Raw genomic sequence first — 12,723 nt, 5'->3', positions numbered from 1 at the left:
GACTTGCCATACTGGGACAAACCAAAGATCCATCAAACTTAGCATCCTGTCTCCAACAGTAGCCAACTAGGTGCCAATAATGGCCTATGGACTTCCCTTTTAGGAATTTATCCAAACCTTTTTTAAACCCCTCTAAGCTGGGAGAGAGAGGAGTGCATACTGCCTGGAGGAGAGAAGGTATCCAGTGGTTTTGGCATTCTCTTACCCATGGTCCCGATAGCCTCTTGCTGATATCACATGGAGGGGCCAACATCGGAGATAAAATTTCATCACTTTTGGATTTATGGAAAGTGGTTAAGAGGTCTGAATTGTTATTGCAGAGTCCAATGCAAAAACTTTGTACTTTTTCAGATCAAGTAGTATCCAAAATGAAGGTTATAGGTGAGAAAATGAATGCCTTAGAAGTAATTACAAAGAAATCAGAATCTCAAATAGGTTTATTACAGCAAACTAGTACTTCAGCAATCAAGGATAGTCTTTGGCTGCATAGGCAATGTGACATAATGGAAGGAGGGATTCAAGATGGAGATAGCATAGGTCGGCTGTGCGTTTGCTCCATTGAGTTTCCTTCTAGTATAGAACTTTTATTTGTGCAGCTATAATTTCCTACCAGAGAGATGCCGAAGAGGAGAGGGAGAAGTGTTGCTGATGCCTCTCGACACTCCGAGACTTCCACGGTTGGCAACATCAAGGAACTCATCAGGCGCATGCAGGGCATGCCGATAGCGTCAGAGACCTCCCCGCTGGAGACGCTGCAAAGATGTGGAACGCAGCAGTCCTCCTTGGGGCTTGAGATGACTTTCAGTCCTGACATGCGAGCACCGCCCTCGCATCCCCAGACTACCAGCTCCCCGAGGGAGGGGGAGCTTCCAGGAGTCAGAGTGCTTCCTCCTCCGGAGGCAGTGGAGATCACTTCAGGGGATGGAGAATCAGGTTTCCAGCTTTTTCGAGGGAACCTGAACATAGATCTGGAGGAAGGAACAGCTGCTGGGGCTGGATTAGCCCAGCCAGAACAGCAACAGGAAGACTTGTCAGTGGGTGAGCTAAAGCCTTTACATCAGGGGTGCCCAACGCGTCGATCGCGATCGACCAGTAGCTCAGGAAGGCAACTCGAGTCGATCGCACTCGTGTTGCCGTCCTGATCTACGGGCCGATCAGCCTTCCTCTCCAGTGTTCTCCCTAGGGCCTTTTAGCTGGGCGGTCCGCCCAGCTGTCATCTGCCGCTGCTGAACATTAAAAAAAACAAAAAAAAAAAAACGTCTTGGAGATTTCAGCCCCTAGCAAACTTATGCTCCGGGCTCTAACGTGTGCGTGCCGGCTTCTCTTTTCTTCCCTCCGAAACCGGAAGTTATGTCCGGTGGGGGGGGGGGGGAGAAGGGAAGCCGGCACGCACATGTTGAGAGCCCTGAAGCAAGTGTTCGCTACGGGCTAATGCGGGAGACAGGTTAGTGAAGCATTTGTTCTTGTTCCTGCCGGGTCCTGCCTACTTTCTGTTTCCGCGAAGGCAGGACCCGGCAGCATTTCCCCCAATAGGTTGATCACGATCTTGGGCTGATCAGCCTTCCTCTTCCCGACGGCAGAAATGACGTCGGGGAGAGGAATGCTGGTTGGCCGAAGCAGGGAGAGCTTGGGGCCTGTTATTGGTGGTGTTTGGGTCCTGGTCCCCGATGGTAATGGCAGTGGCAGTGGCTTGGGGGAGGGCAGGGAGAAAGAAAGAAAAAGGGCAGGCAGGGATACAGAAGGAAAGAAGAGAAACAGAAAAAAATGAAAGGGAGGCAGAGAGAAAGAAAGGGCAGGGAAGAGGAAGGAAAAGTTGGGGGGAAGGAATGAGGTCTGGAGGAGAAGCAGCATACAGGCTAAAAGAAGGGAAGAAAGATTGTATGCACAGTCAGAAGAAGAAAGTGCAACCAGAGACTCATGAAATCACCAGACAAGGTAGGGAAAATGATTTTATTTTAAATTTAGTGATCAAAATGTGTCTGAATTCATATCTGCTGTCTATATTTTACACTAAGGTCCCCTTTTACTAAACCGCAATAGAGGTTTTTAGCGCAGGGAGCCTATGAGTGTCGAGAGCAGCGCTGGGCATTCAGCGCAGCTCCCTGCGCTAAAAACTGCTATCGTGGTTTAGTAAAAAGGGAGGGGGTATATTTGTCTATTTTTGTATGGTTGTTACTGAGGTGATAGTGCTTAGAGTCATCTGCTTTGACCTCTTTGAAAAACCCTGGAATAGGAATGATGATTAACATTTTCTATGCATACAGTGTGCTTTGTGTTTTTTTATTTTATTTTATTGGTAGATCATTGGTAGATCATTTTGACTTGGTCATTTAAAAAGTAGCTCGCAAGCCCAAAAAGTGTGGGCACCCCTGCTTTACATTTACAAATTCCTCAATTTCATAAGCCCCAGGAAGTAACTTTGGACGCCCTGTGGGACTTGGTGGCTAACATACCTAAAACTATAGCCCCTCAATTTCATCATATGGAAGTTCGACTTAAAGAACATGATAGAGATATTTCTGATTTGAAAAAAATAACTTGTGACTTTAAATCGCAAGTAGAAAATCAGCAACAGGACATTAAATCCTCAAAATTAATACAGGAGACACTAATTAAGGATAATATCAATCTAAGAAGAAAACTTGAATCACTAGAAAATTTTTCAAGAAGTAACAATCTTAGATTAATTAATTTCCCTAGGATTGCTACAACAACTCCTAGGGAAATGTTGAACCATTACTTAGTTTTCTTATGCTTTTTTTTAACCTGATCAGTTAGAAAGATTCCTGTTAGATAAAGAAGGCGGGTGTTCAAAGTATGAACTGAACTTTTTGTATTACAGGCAATGTCTTCTATATGGATTTGAATAGATTTAAATATTTGTTTTCTTTCACTTCCTTGATGTGGACTTTATGGGGTTCATAATAAAAAAAACCCCAAACATCTAAAAAGTGGCCTAAATGGCTACTTGGACGATCAAAAAGCCTGATTGCCCAAGTACCCATAATCAAAGCTGGTTTTAGACGTATCTAAAACCAGCTTAGGCCTTTCCCCTGCCACTAAACGCACAGAGAGAAAAGAGGCGTGTTTAGAGGAGGGGAAAGGGCGGGCGGTGGGTGGGAGGTGGGACGACCTACACCTAGGCGTGCAGCAGGTATAACCAAAACCTTAGGCAGGTTGCCTAGTCGGCACTTATACGTTTTGACTTAGACAAAGTCAAAACAGGTCTAAGTGCCGAAAAAGGGGCCACTGAGCTGATCGTGGCTGCTGCGATCAGCTCAGCGGCCCCAGCAACCTGCCTACCCCCTACAGCAATGATCGCAGCAGGAGAGATACCTCATCTCCCCTACTGCGATGCTATCACTCCTCTACCTGAACTGCTGCGACCTGCGGCAGGAGAGATGCCCTATCTCTCCTGCTGCGGGTCGCGGCAGTTCAGGTAGAGGAGTGATGGCATCGCGGTAGGGGAGATGAGGTATCTCTCCTGCTGCAATACATCACCCCCCCACACACAACATTGGGGCAAGAGGGAGCCCAAGCCCTCTTGCCTCGCAGCACCCCGATGTTCCCCGACTACATCGGGGCAAGAGGGAGCCCAAGCCTTCCTGCCCCGGGCACCCGCGGCACCCCCCCGATTACAATCAGGCCAGGAAGGAGCCCAAGCCCTCCTGGCCTCTCGCCCCCCACCCCCCTGCAAGATCAGGCAGGAGGGAGCCCAACCCCTCCTGCCCAGGCGGACCCCCTACCCCCTACCCCCCACTACAATACTGGCAGGAGGGATCCCAGGCCCTCCTGCCCTCGACATACCCCACCAACGACTGCCCCCGAACCCCTGATCGGCCCCCTAACCCTCAACCCGGCCCACAGGAGGGGCCTAAGACTTCCGGGCCTATTCTGGTTGGCCCAGGCGCCTTAGGCCCCACCTGTGGGCGGGGTTTCAGACGCCTGGACCAATCCAGCCCCATTCTAGAGCCGGCTGGCCTGCCGGACAGGCGGGCTTGGCACCCGTCCGTCCGGCCAACATTTAACAGGTATGGGGGTGGGATTGGGGTTTGGGGGGTTTTGGTGGGTCAGCGGGGAGGTCGCGGGTCGGCAGGGGGGCGGTCGTTGGGGGGGGGTTGTGTCGAGGGCAGGAGGACCTGGGATCCCTCCTGCCCGTATTGTAGTGGGGGGTGGAGGGTAGGGGGTTCGCCTGGCAGGAGGGGTTGGGCTCCCTCCTGCCCAATCTTGTAGGGGGTGGGGGGGTGAGAGGCCAGGAGGGCTTGGGCTCCCTCCTGGCTGGATCGGATTCGGGGGGGTTGGGGATCGCAGGGCAAGAGGGATTGGTCTCCCTCTTGCCCCGATCTTCATTGGGGGTTCGGGGGTGCCGCGGGGCAAGAGAGCTTGGGCTCCCTCTTGCCCCGATCTTCATTGGGGGTTCGGGGGTGCCGCGGGGCAAGAGGGCTTGGACTCCCTCTTGCCCTGATGTCGTGGGGGGGGGGTGGATTCTGTAACCGGTGTTGTTTTTGACAGACACCGGTTACAGAATCCAGCTTTTAGGCGAAGGACTGGCTCCTCCTTTGCCTAAAAGCCCTTGTGTTGGACGTTTGGGGCTTAGGCGTTTTTTTGGTTTATTATGGGTGTATAAGTGTAGACATAGTGGTGGTCTGGGCATTTAAACAGCTGAATGTAGAGGCAGGCCATTATCAAAAAAAATATCTTCTTTTGGACGGTTTTCCCTGCTTCTACTTTCAACGTTTAAGGCCTTAGGCCAAAAAGGGACTTAGACAGTTTTTTTGATTATGCCCCTCCACGTTTGCCTTAGAATATTCTTTGAATTATGTATCGATAATAATGAAATTAAAAAAAAAAAAAAACCAACCCTCTGAGTTGATAAGCTGATGTAAATAATGTATTCAAAAATTACCCGACGTCAGAGGAAACCGAAGAGGAGAGAGTGAGGAGAAACAGAGAAGGATTGGAAAAGCGTTCTGATTTGGAGCCCTGACGTCTGAGGCTTCGATGGGGCCGGGAGGACTGCTGGAGATATTTATAAACTGGAAAGAACATTAGCTATTCAGAAAGGAAATTGTAATAAATTTCAGGATGTATGTGGGCCATTAACAAATTATTGCAATGAATAAGTATTATTTTCCCTGATTTGTACAAATGAAAGAATGTGATGGGGGGGGGGAGGACTTTATTATGTGGTATAAGCGTTATAAGATGTTGAAAAGATGAGGGAAAGAGATAATTCTATTTAATATGAATAATTGTAGAATTCAAGTGATGTATTTAAGTCAAACTGGTTGATACTTTTTGTTACACTTGATGTAAGTTATAAAATGAATATAGAATTAAAAAAAAAATCCCCCTCTAAGTTAACTGTTTTCACCACATTCTCTGGCAACAAATTCCAGAGTTTGATTACACATTGTGTGAAGAAATTTTTTCTCCGGTTTGTTTTAAATCTTCTACTTAGTAGCTTCATCGCATGCCCCCTAGTTCTAGTATTTTTGGAAAAAGTAAACAAGCGATTCACATCTACCCGTTCACTTCAATAGTGAGCAAACTAATGGAAACCCTAATCAAACACCAAATGGATAGGATCATGGACGAGGAGAATCTGCGGGATCCCCGCCAACATGGATTTACTAAGGGGAGATCGTGCCAATCCAACCTGATCGGCTTCTTTGACTGGGTGACGAGGAAGCTGGATGTTGGTGAGTCCCTGGACATCGTCTATCTGGATTTCAGCAAAGCATTTGATAGCGTGCCACACCGCAGGTTGCTGAACAAGATGAGTTCTTTAGGTTTGGGCGACACTTTAACAAAATGGGTTGGGAACTGGCTTGGAGGTAGGCTTCAGAGGGTGATGGTGAATGGCACTCCCTCCGAGATGTCGGAGGTGATAAGTGGAGTGCCACAGGGCTCCGTCCTAGGCCCGATCTTGTTCAACATCTATATAAGAGACCTGACAGAAGGGCTTCGAGGTAAAATAACATTGTTTGCCGATGATGCCAAACTGTGCAATGTAGTGAGCAAAAGCACAACAGACAAAAAAGCAATGACAGACGATATGGTGCATGACTTACTGCTGCTGGAGCACTGGTCTAGGTCCTGGCAACTCAGTTTCAATGCCAAAAAATGCAAAGTCATGCACCTGGGAAGCCAGAATCCATGCAAGATCTACACCCTAAATGGCGAGATCCTGACAAGAACTGTAGCAGAAAGAGACTTGGGAGTGATTGTCAGGGAAGACATGAAGTCGGCAAACCAAGTGGAGCAAGCTTCATCCAAAGCAAGGCAAATCATAGGTTGCATACGCAGGAGTTTCATCAGCCGTAAACCTGAAGTCATTATGCCACTATATAGATCCATGGTGAGACCGCACCTGGAGTACTGTGTGCAATTCTGGAGGCCGCATTACCGCAAGGATGTGCTGAGACTGGAGTCGGTCCAGAGAATGGCCACCAGGATGGTCTCGGGACTCAGGGAGCTCCCGTACGAGGAGCGGTTGGGGAATTTGCAGCTCTACTCACTCGAGGAGCGTCGAGAGAGGGGAGACATGATCGAGACATTCAAATATCTCACGGGCCGCATCAAGGTGGAAGAAGACATCTTCTTCTTCAAGGGTCCCGCGGCAACAAGGGGGCATTCGTGGAAAATCAGGGGCGGGAAACTGCACAGTGACACTAGGAAGTTCTTCTTCACTGAAAGGGTGGTTGATCGCTGGAATAGTCTTCCACTTCGGGTTATTGAGGCCACCAGTGTGGCGGATTTTAAGGCCAGATGGGATAGACATGTGGGATCTATCCGCAAAGATAGATAGTGAGGATCACTGGGGTGGGCAGACTTGATGGGCCTTGGCCCTTATCTGCCGTCTATTTCTATGTTTCTATGTTTCTATGTTTCTATGTTTCCACTTGTATTTTGTAGACTTCTATCATATCTCCCCTGAGTCGTCTCTTCTCCAGGTTGAAGAGCCCTGAGGGTGTTGAGCCTGTAGCTCTAACCACTATGCCTGTGGTATTTGAATTTATAAATACATTCAACAGGCCTTTTCTAAACATATAAATTATGCAAATAGCAGCTGAACATCATTGCTTTATGTACTGTATAGTATTTGTCATCCTCTCTCTGCCGTTCCATTGCTCCTCATTATATAGATAATGTCAGGGCAGTTAAGTATTTCAACCTTGCACTATCCATAAATGGATCATTTAAATGTTTACCAGTCACAGGGAAAATTTACTCATATAGCCATACTATACCTCACTCCAAGGTCCCATAAGCCATATTGAGCAAGGCTCCATGTTACAAGTAATGTTTTGTTGTGGCTGATGTCCTGTTAACTGGCAGTGGAAAGGTCTTAGAGGACGTTTCTCATGGGCGTTTATACAGTAGACTTCACGGGTCCTAAATCCATCTCCACAGTTTTTGGAACACTGTAAATGGAAAAAGAAAGTGAAAAAAAAAGAAGAAAATCTGTACAATTGGTAAATTTGATAAATGATGAGTCTTTTAATATTAACCAAGCATAGATATACAGTATATTTATCAATAAAAAAAACCAATGATCAGCAACACATATAGTATGGGCTCCTTTTGCGAAGCTGTGTTAGCGGTTTAACGCACGTAATAGCGTGTGCTAAACTGCCAGCCGCGCTAGACGCTAACGCCAGCATTGAGCTGGCATTAGTTCTAGCCGCGTAGCGCGGGTTTAACACGCGCTAAAAAGCTGCGTGCGCTAAAACCGCTAACGCGGCTTCATAAAAGGAGCCCTATAAATCATGGGGTAATGAAGAGGTTTATCTAACAGTGCCTTAAACTCCAGGGCACTGACTATCAGGAGCAACCAAAAGGCAATTTTTGTGTGGCCATCACCAGCCATATCTGTATATCCAGGATGTATCTTACAGGCAGAAATGACATTTCACTGTTTTGTGCCCAGCTGCAAGCTGGTTCAAACAGAAGCCTTATATTTATTTATTTATTATTGGGATTAATCAACCGCCTCTATGAAGATATTCACCCAAGGCCCATGGTTTATAACAAGTACAATTCAACATAAAATGTAAAATTTTGTTAACAGCACAATAGTAGTAAAAAGACCAAATATAAACATAAATACAATGAAAGAGGTAAATTCAAATTCAGCAAACTGAAACTTAATAGGACTACCATGAAACAGTTTCAAAAATATACTTATTAGCAGCACTGACATTCAAATAAGAAAGATATAATACAATACCAGCATAATACTTATGAAACACCTAATAAGCACACATCAGAACACTGAAACATAGATATGATATTAATGCTTTTCTACAATACAGCTTATCATATAGTTGAGGGGCCAAATGCAGATATTAGATTGGGACAAGATGGATGGTTCAGAGCCTGTTGGGATAAACGGATTGGTGGCTAAACTCATGGCAAACTGTTTGTACAGTTAAACAAGATTTAAGGAACCTTCCTTTTTAAAGATGCTTTTAGTCTTTAATACAAATACTTTTAATTACTGTAGTTAAGTCATCCCTCCTTATGTTTTTTCCTTGAATGTTCCCTTTCTTCTTTTTAAAACATTTATTATGTAACTTTTCCCCTTTATCATTATGTGTTCTTGTGTTTGTCCGTTCATGAGTCTGTTTTTTATCTTTTATTTAATATTATTAGTATGTTTTTTAAAATGCTTTTGTATCTTAATATTATTAGTATGTTTTTTAAAATGCTTATGTATCTTATTGTAAATCACTTAGAAAATTATGAATAGGCGATTAATCAAATTAATAAAATAAACATAAACATAAGCATATAGCAAGCTAGTTCTGGGGCAGAATGAGTGTACAGTCACTCGCCCTATGTATTAAAGGCTTGAGAGAAGAATCAGGTTTTCATCTGCTTTCTGAAGTAGATATAATCTCGAGTTAGGCATAGCCCTTCTGGGAGTAAATTCTAGATCATGGGGGCTATTCCTGAGAAGGTTCACTGGAGGGTATCACATCGTATTATTTCTTTCGATGAGGGTACAGAGAATGATGTTCCTTGAGAGGACCTCAGAGGTCTCAAAGGTGTGTAAAGGGCTAACTTATTCTTTAAGTATTCTGGCCCATTTTGTCTGAGGACCTTGAAAATCAAACACATTTTAATTTGTAACACAGTAAATAATGGCTAGAGAATGACATGAAGCTGAGGGTAACCCGCCGAAATGGGGATGTAAAAAAAAAAAAAAAAAAGGTTGCCGCAGGGAACGGGGACAAGGCCATTCATTGCCCCATGGAGCGGTGAATGGCCTTGTCCCTTCCCCTTACCTTCGTTGGCTTCTTTTAATTTTCTCTTAACAAGCAGCCGGAGCCTTGAAGTCGCATGCGGCTGCTGGAAAGTCCTCCTCTGATGCAACTTCCTATTTCCGGTTGCGTCAGAGGAGGACTTTCTGGCAGCCACATGCGACTTCAAGGCTCCGGATGCTTGTTAAGAGAAAATTAAAAGAAGCCAGTGAAGAGAAGGGGAAGGAGAGGGAGGGAGAGGCTCGGACCGTGGTGAGCGAGCAGGCGGTCGGGCAGGTGGGAGGGAGGGATGGGGCTGCTGGATCGCACGAAGGGTTGTGTGGGTGGGATGGGATCAGATGGTTTGTGGGGGCGGGGACGGGGACCGAGCTGACGGGGATGGGACAGGGACAAATTTCTTCCCTGTGTCATTCTCTAATTAAGACCTGCATGGTCCATCAGTCTGCTCATCAAGGCAGCCAGAGCCTTTGGAATGTCCACATTTCTTTCTCTGCCAATTTTGAGACATATTGATAGGCAAAAGCAGTATGAGGACCACAATCTGAAGACTGTGGTTGAGGAGCTACTAATGACTGTGGTTGAGGAGCTACTAATGACTGTGGTTGAGGAGCTACTAATGACTGGAGAAAAGCAGCATAGGACGAAGAGTAGCCTATGGAGAAGGCCAAAGGCCTATGGAGAAGGCCAAAGGCCAATCATTCCCCACAATAACTGACCGCTAAATCTTAACTCTGTTAGTACTACTCAATCTGTAACTTTTTTTATTATTGTAAACCGCATAGAACTTCATGGTCCTGCGGTATATAAACTATGGGTGCAATTGAAAGGGTGAGAGAGAACATTTGATTTGGATTTTGGCAGCAGATATCATCTGCTGGAAAGTAAGCAAGGGAAGGCACAAACTCACAGAAAACATTTATCATTTTCTTTGCCCTTCTCTATTCTCTTTCTCATTCCATTTTATCGTGGTCTTTTTTTTTTTTTAATGAGGTGGCCAGAATTGCACACAGTATTCAAGGTACAGCAGCACCATGGAGCAATTCCTAACATCCTATTTGAATTCTTAACCACCGCTGTACACTGAGCAGAGGGTTTCAACAGGAAATGTCCAGCTTCTTCTTATGTAATCCGCTTTGAACCGCAAGGTACAAGCGGAATAGAAATCACTAATGTAATGTAATGTAATGTAATATCGTCTTTTCCTGGGTGGTGACTCCTAATGTGGAACCTTGCATCAGTGCGGGTTCCTTTGTCCCTCATGCATCACTTGCGTTTGCTCACATTAAACATCAACCACTACTTCTGATGCCCTGTCTTCCAGTCTTGCAAGATCCTCTTGCAATTTTTCACAATCCTCTTGCAATTTAATAAGCTTGAATAACTTTGTGTCATTAGCACTAGATATTTCCATCTCTAGATCATTTATAAATATGTTAAAAAGCAGCAGTCCCAAAACAGACCCCTGGGGAACCCCACTATTTATCTTTCTCCATTGGTTTGGTTTATTTATTTATTTATATCCCGCCCTTATCCAGGGTGGGTTACAAACTTACATACAAAAGTATAAAATGACATACAAAATACAAACCAAAATAATCATATTTACAGTTAGTCATATTTTTTGCCACCTTATGGGTTCACAAAACCCTATACCCCCCTTTTATGAAGCTGCATTAGGGGTTTTTATCATGAGTCACTGTGGTAAAAGCGGCCTTTGATTAAAAAAACCCCTAATGCAGCTTCATAAAAGGAGGCCTTAATTTGCAGCGTAATCTTACAAATAAGAAAAAAAAGAGAGGCATACTACACCAATCAGATAGGCATAGAAATCCAAGACACCAAAAAACATTTCAAACTACTAAAGGAACTCACAGACACCAAACCCTACCTAGCTACCAATACCACCCCTCCCCCTACAGCCAATCAATTGGCTGAATTCTTCAGAAACAAAATTTCAACAGCCAGAAACACCTTCACCGGGACCCCAAACCACCTCAATGAAATCTTGATACCACCTAAAGAAAACGAGGCCTACACAACAGACAGAAACTGGTCAGATTTCCTAGACACACAATGACACAACCTAGACAAACTCTACAAAAAATACAGTCATGCAGCCTGTGACCTCAACCACTGTCCCCCATACCTGTTAAAAGCTGCCAGCACTAGATTCCGCGCCCATCTCATGCGGTGGATTAGTTACAAGCTCACAGAGGGTCAATTTCCACAAGAAATCACCGAAATCATCATAACCCCTATTCTGAAAGACCCAAAGGGAGCAACAAATCAGCCATCCAATTACAAACCTATAGCCTCAATACCGCTATACGTTAAACTAATGGAAGGCCCCCTAGCAAAATTTCTCACCGAATACTTAGAAACCCACAACATTCTTCACCCCTCACAATCAGGCTTCAGAGGCAACTACAGTACAGAAACACTACTAGTCTCTCTCCTAGACAAAGCCAAACAACACCTATGCAAAGGCAAAAAAATGCTACTCATACAACTCAGTCTCACAGTGGCATTCAACCTAGTAGATCACGACATCCTACTACAAACATTGGAGGCAATAGGAATCACAGGCAAAGTCTACAATTGGTTTGAAGGATTCCTCCGCTCAAGCAGATACAGAGTAAAAGCAAACAATGAACAATCAGAATCCTGGAACAACCCTTGCGGAGTTCCTCAAGGCTCCCCACTATCACCAACACTCTTCAACCTTTACATAACCATACTTGGCACATGTTTAGACAAACATCCTCCTGCCTTTCAACCAAACCACCCCCAACACAACAAACAAACTACACATTGCACTAGAAACAATGTCAAAATGGATGAGAGACCACAAATTAAAACTGAACCAAGACAAAACCAAATTCTTACTTCTAGAAAGAAACAAAACCCCAACCATAACAAACCTAGAAATAAACTCCATCACATATCTCTTACAACCCAACCTAAAAGTGCTGGGAATAATGATAGACAAAGGCTGCACCATGCAACTTCAAATCAGCAAAACAATTCAGAAGGCATTTGCAACCATGTGCAACTTAAGACAAGTCTGAAAATACTTCAACAATGAACAATTCAAACTCATAGTACAAGCACTAATCCGAGGACTCCTGGATTACTGTAACATACTATATCTGTCATGCCCCGCCAACATACTAAAATAATTACAAACAGTCCAAAATACAGCCCTAAGACTAATATACTCACTGAAAAAAATACGACCACATTACCTCAGCTTTCCAAGACTCACACTGGCTCCCAGTACAAGCACGCATACAACATAAATTCTACTGCACCCTATTCAAAGCCCTAAATGGAAATGGACCAAGCTATCTGAACAACTGCCTAATCTGGCAAAACACATCCAGACCAAGGAGAACTCAAGCACACTTTACCCACCCCCCAATCAAAGGCATGCAAACAAAGCAAAAAAATATAT

The 12,723-nt window shown here is 44.7% G+C and overlaps 1 protein-coding gene across 3 annotated transcripts in view; it reads right to left on the bottom strand.

Annotated features, from left to right (window-relative positions):
• Positions 1 to 12,723, bottom strand: part of ADAMTS12 (ADAM metallopeptidase with thrombospondin type 1 motif 12) — a 521,425-nt gene that overhangs the window by 75,829 nt on the left and 432,873 nt on the right. For 2 of the 3 annotated variants that reach the window (XM_033933191.1, XM_033933212.1), the window contains one exon: positions 7,254 to 7,427. In XM_033933191.1, coding sequence (XP_033789082.1) covers positions 7,254 to 7,427 — 174 coding nt within the window. Of the gene's footprint in view, positions 1 to 870; positions 994 to 7,253; positions 7,428 to 12,723 lie in introns of those variants that run through there. The other variant, XM_033933202.1, reaches the window with a different exon arrangement.

The sequence above is a fragment of the Geotrypetes seraphini genome, chromosome 1 (genome assembly GCF_902459505.1).
Source record: "Geotrypetes seraphini chromosome 1, aGeoSer1.1, whole genome shotgun sequence".
Taxonomy (NCBI): Eukaryota; Metazoa; Chordata; class Amphibia; order Gymnophiona; family Dermophiidae; genus Geotrypetes; species Geotrypetes seraphini.
This window is presented reverse-complemented; position numbering and strand designations above follow the sequence as displayed.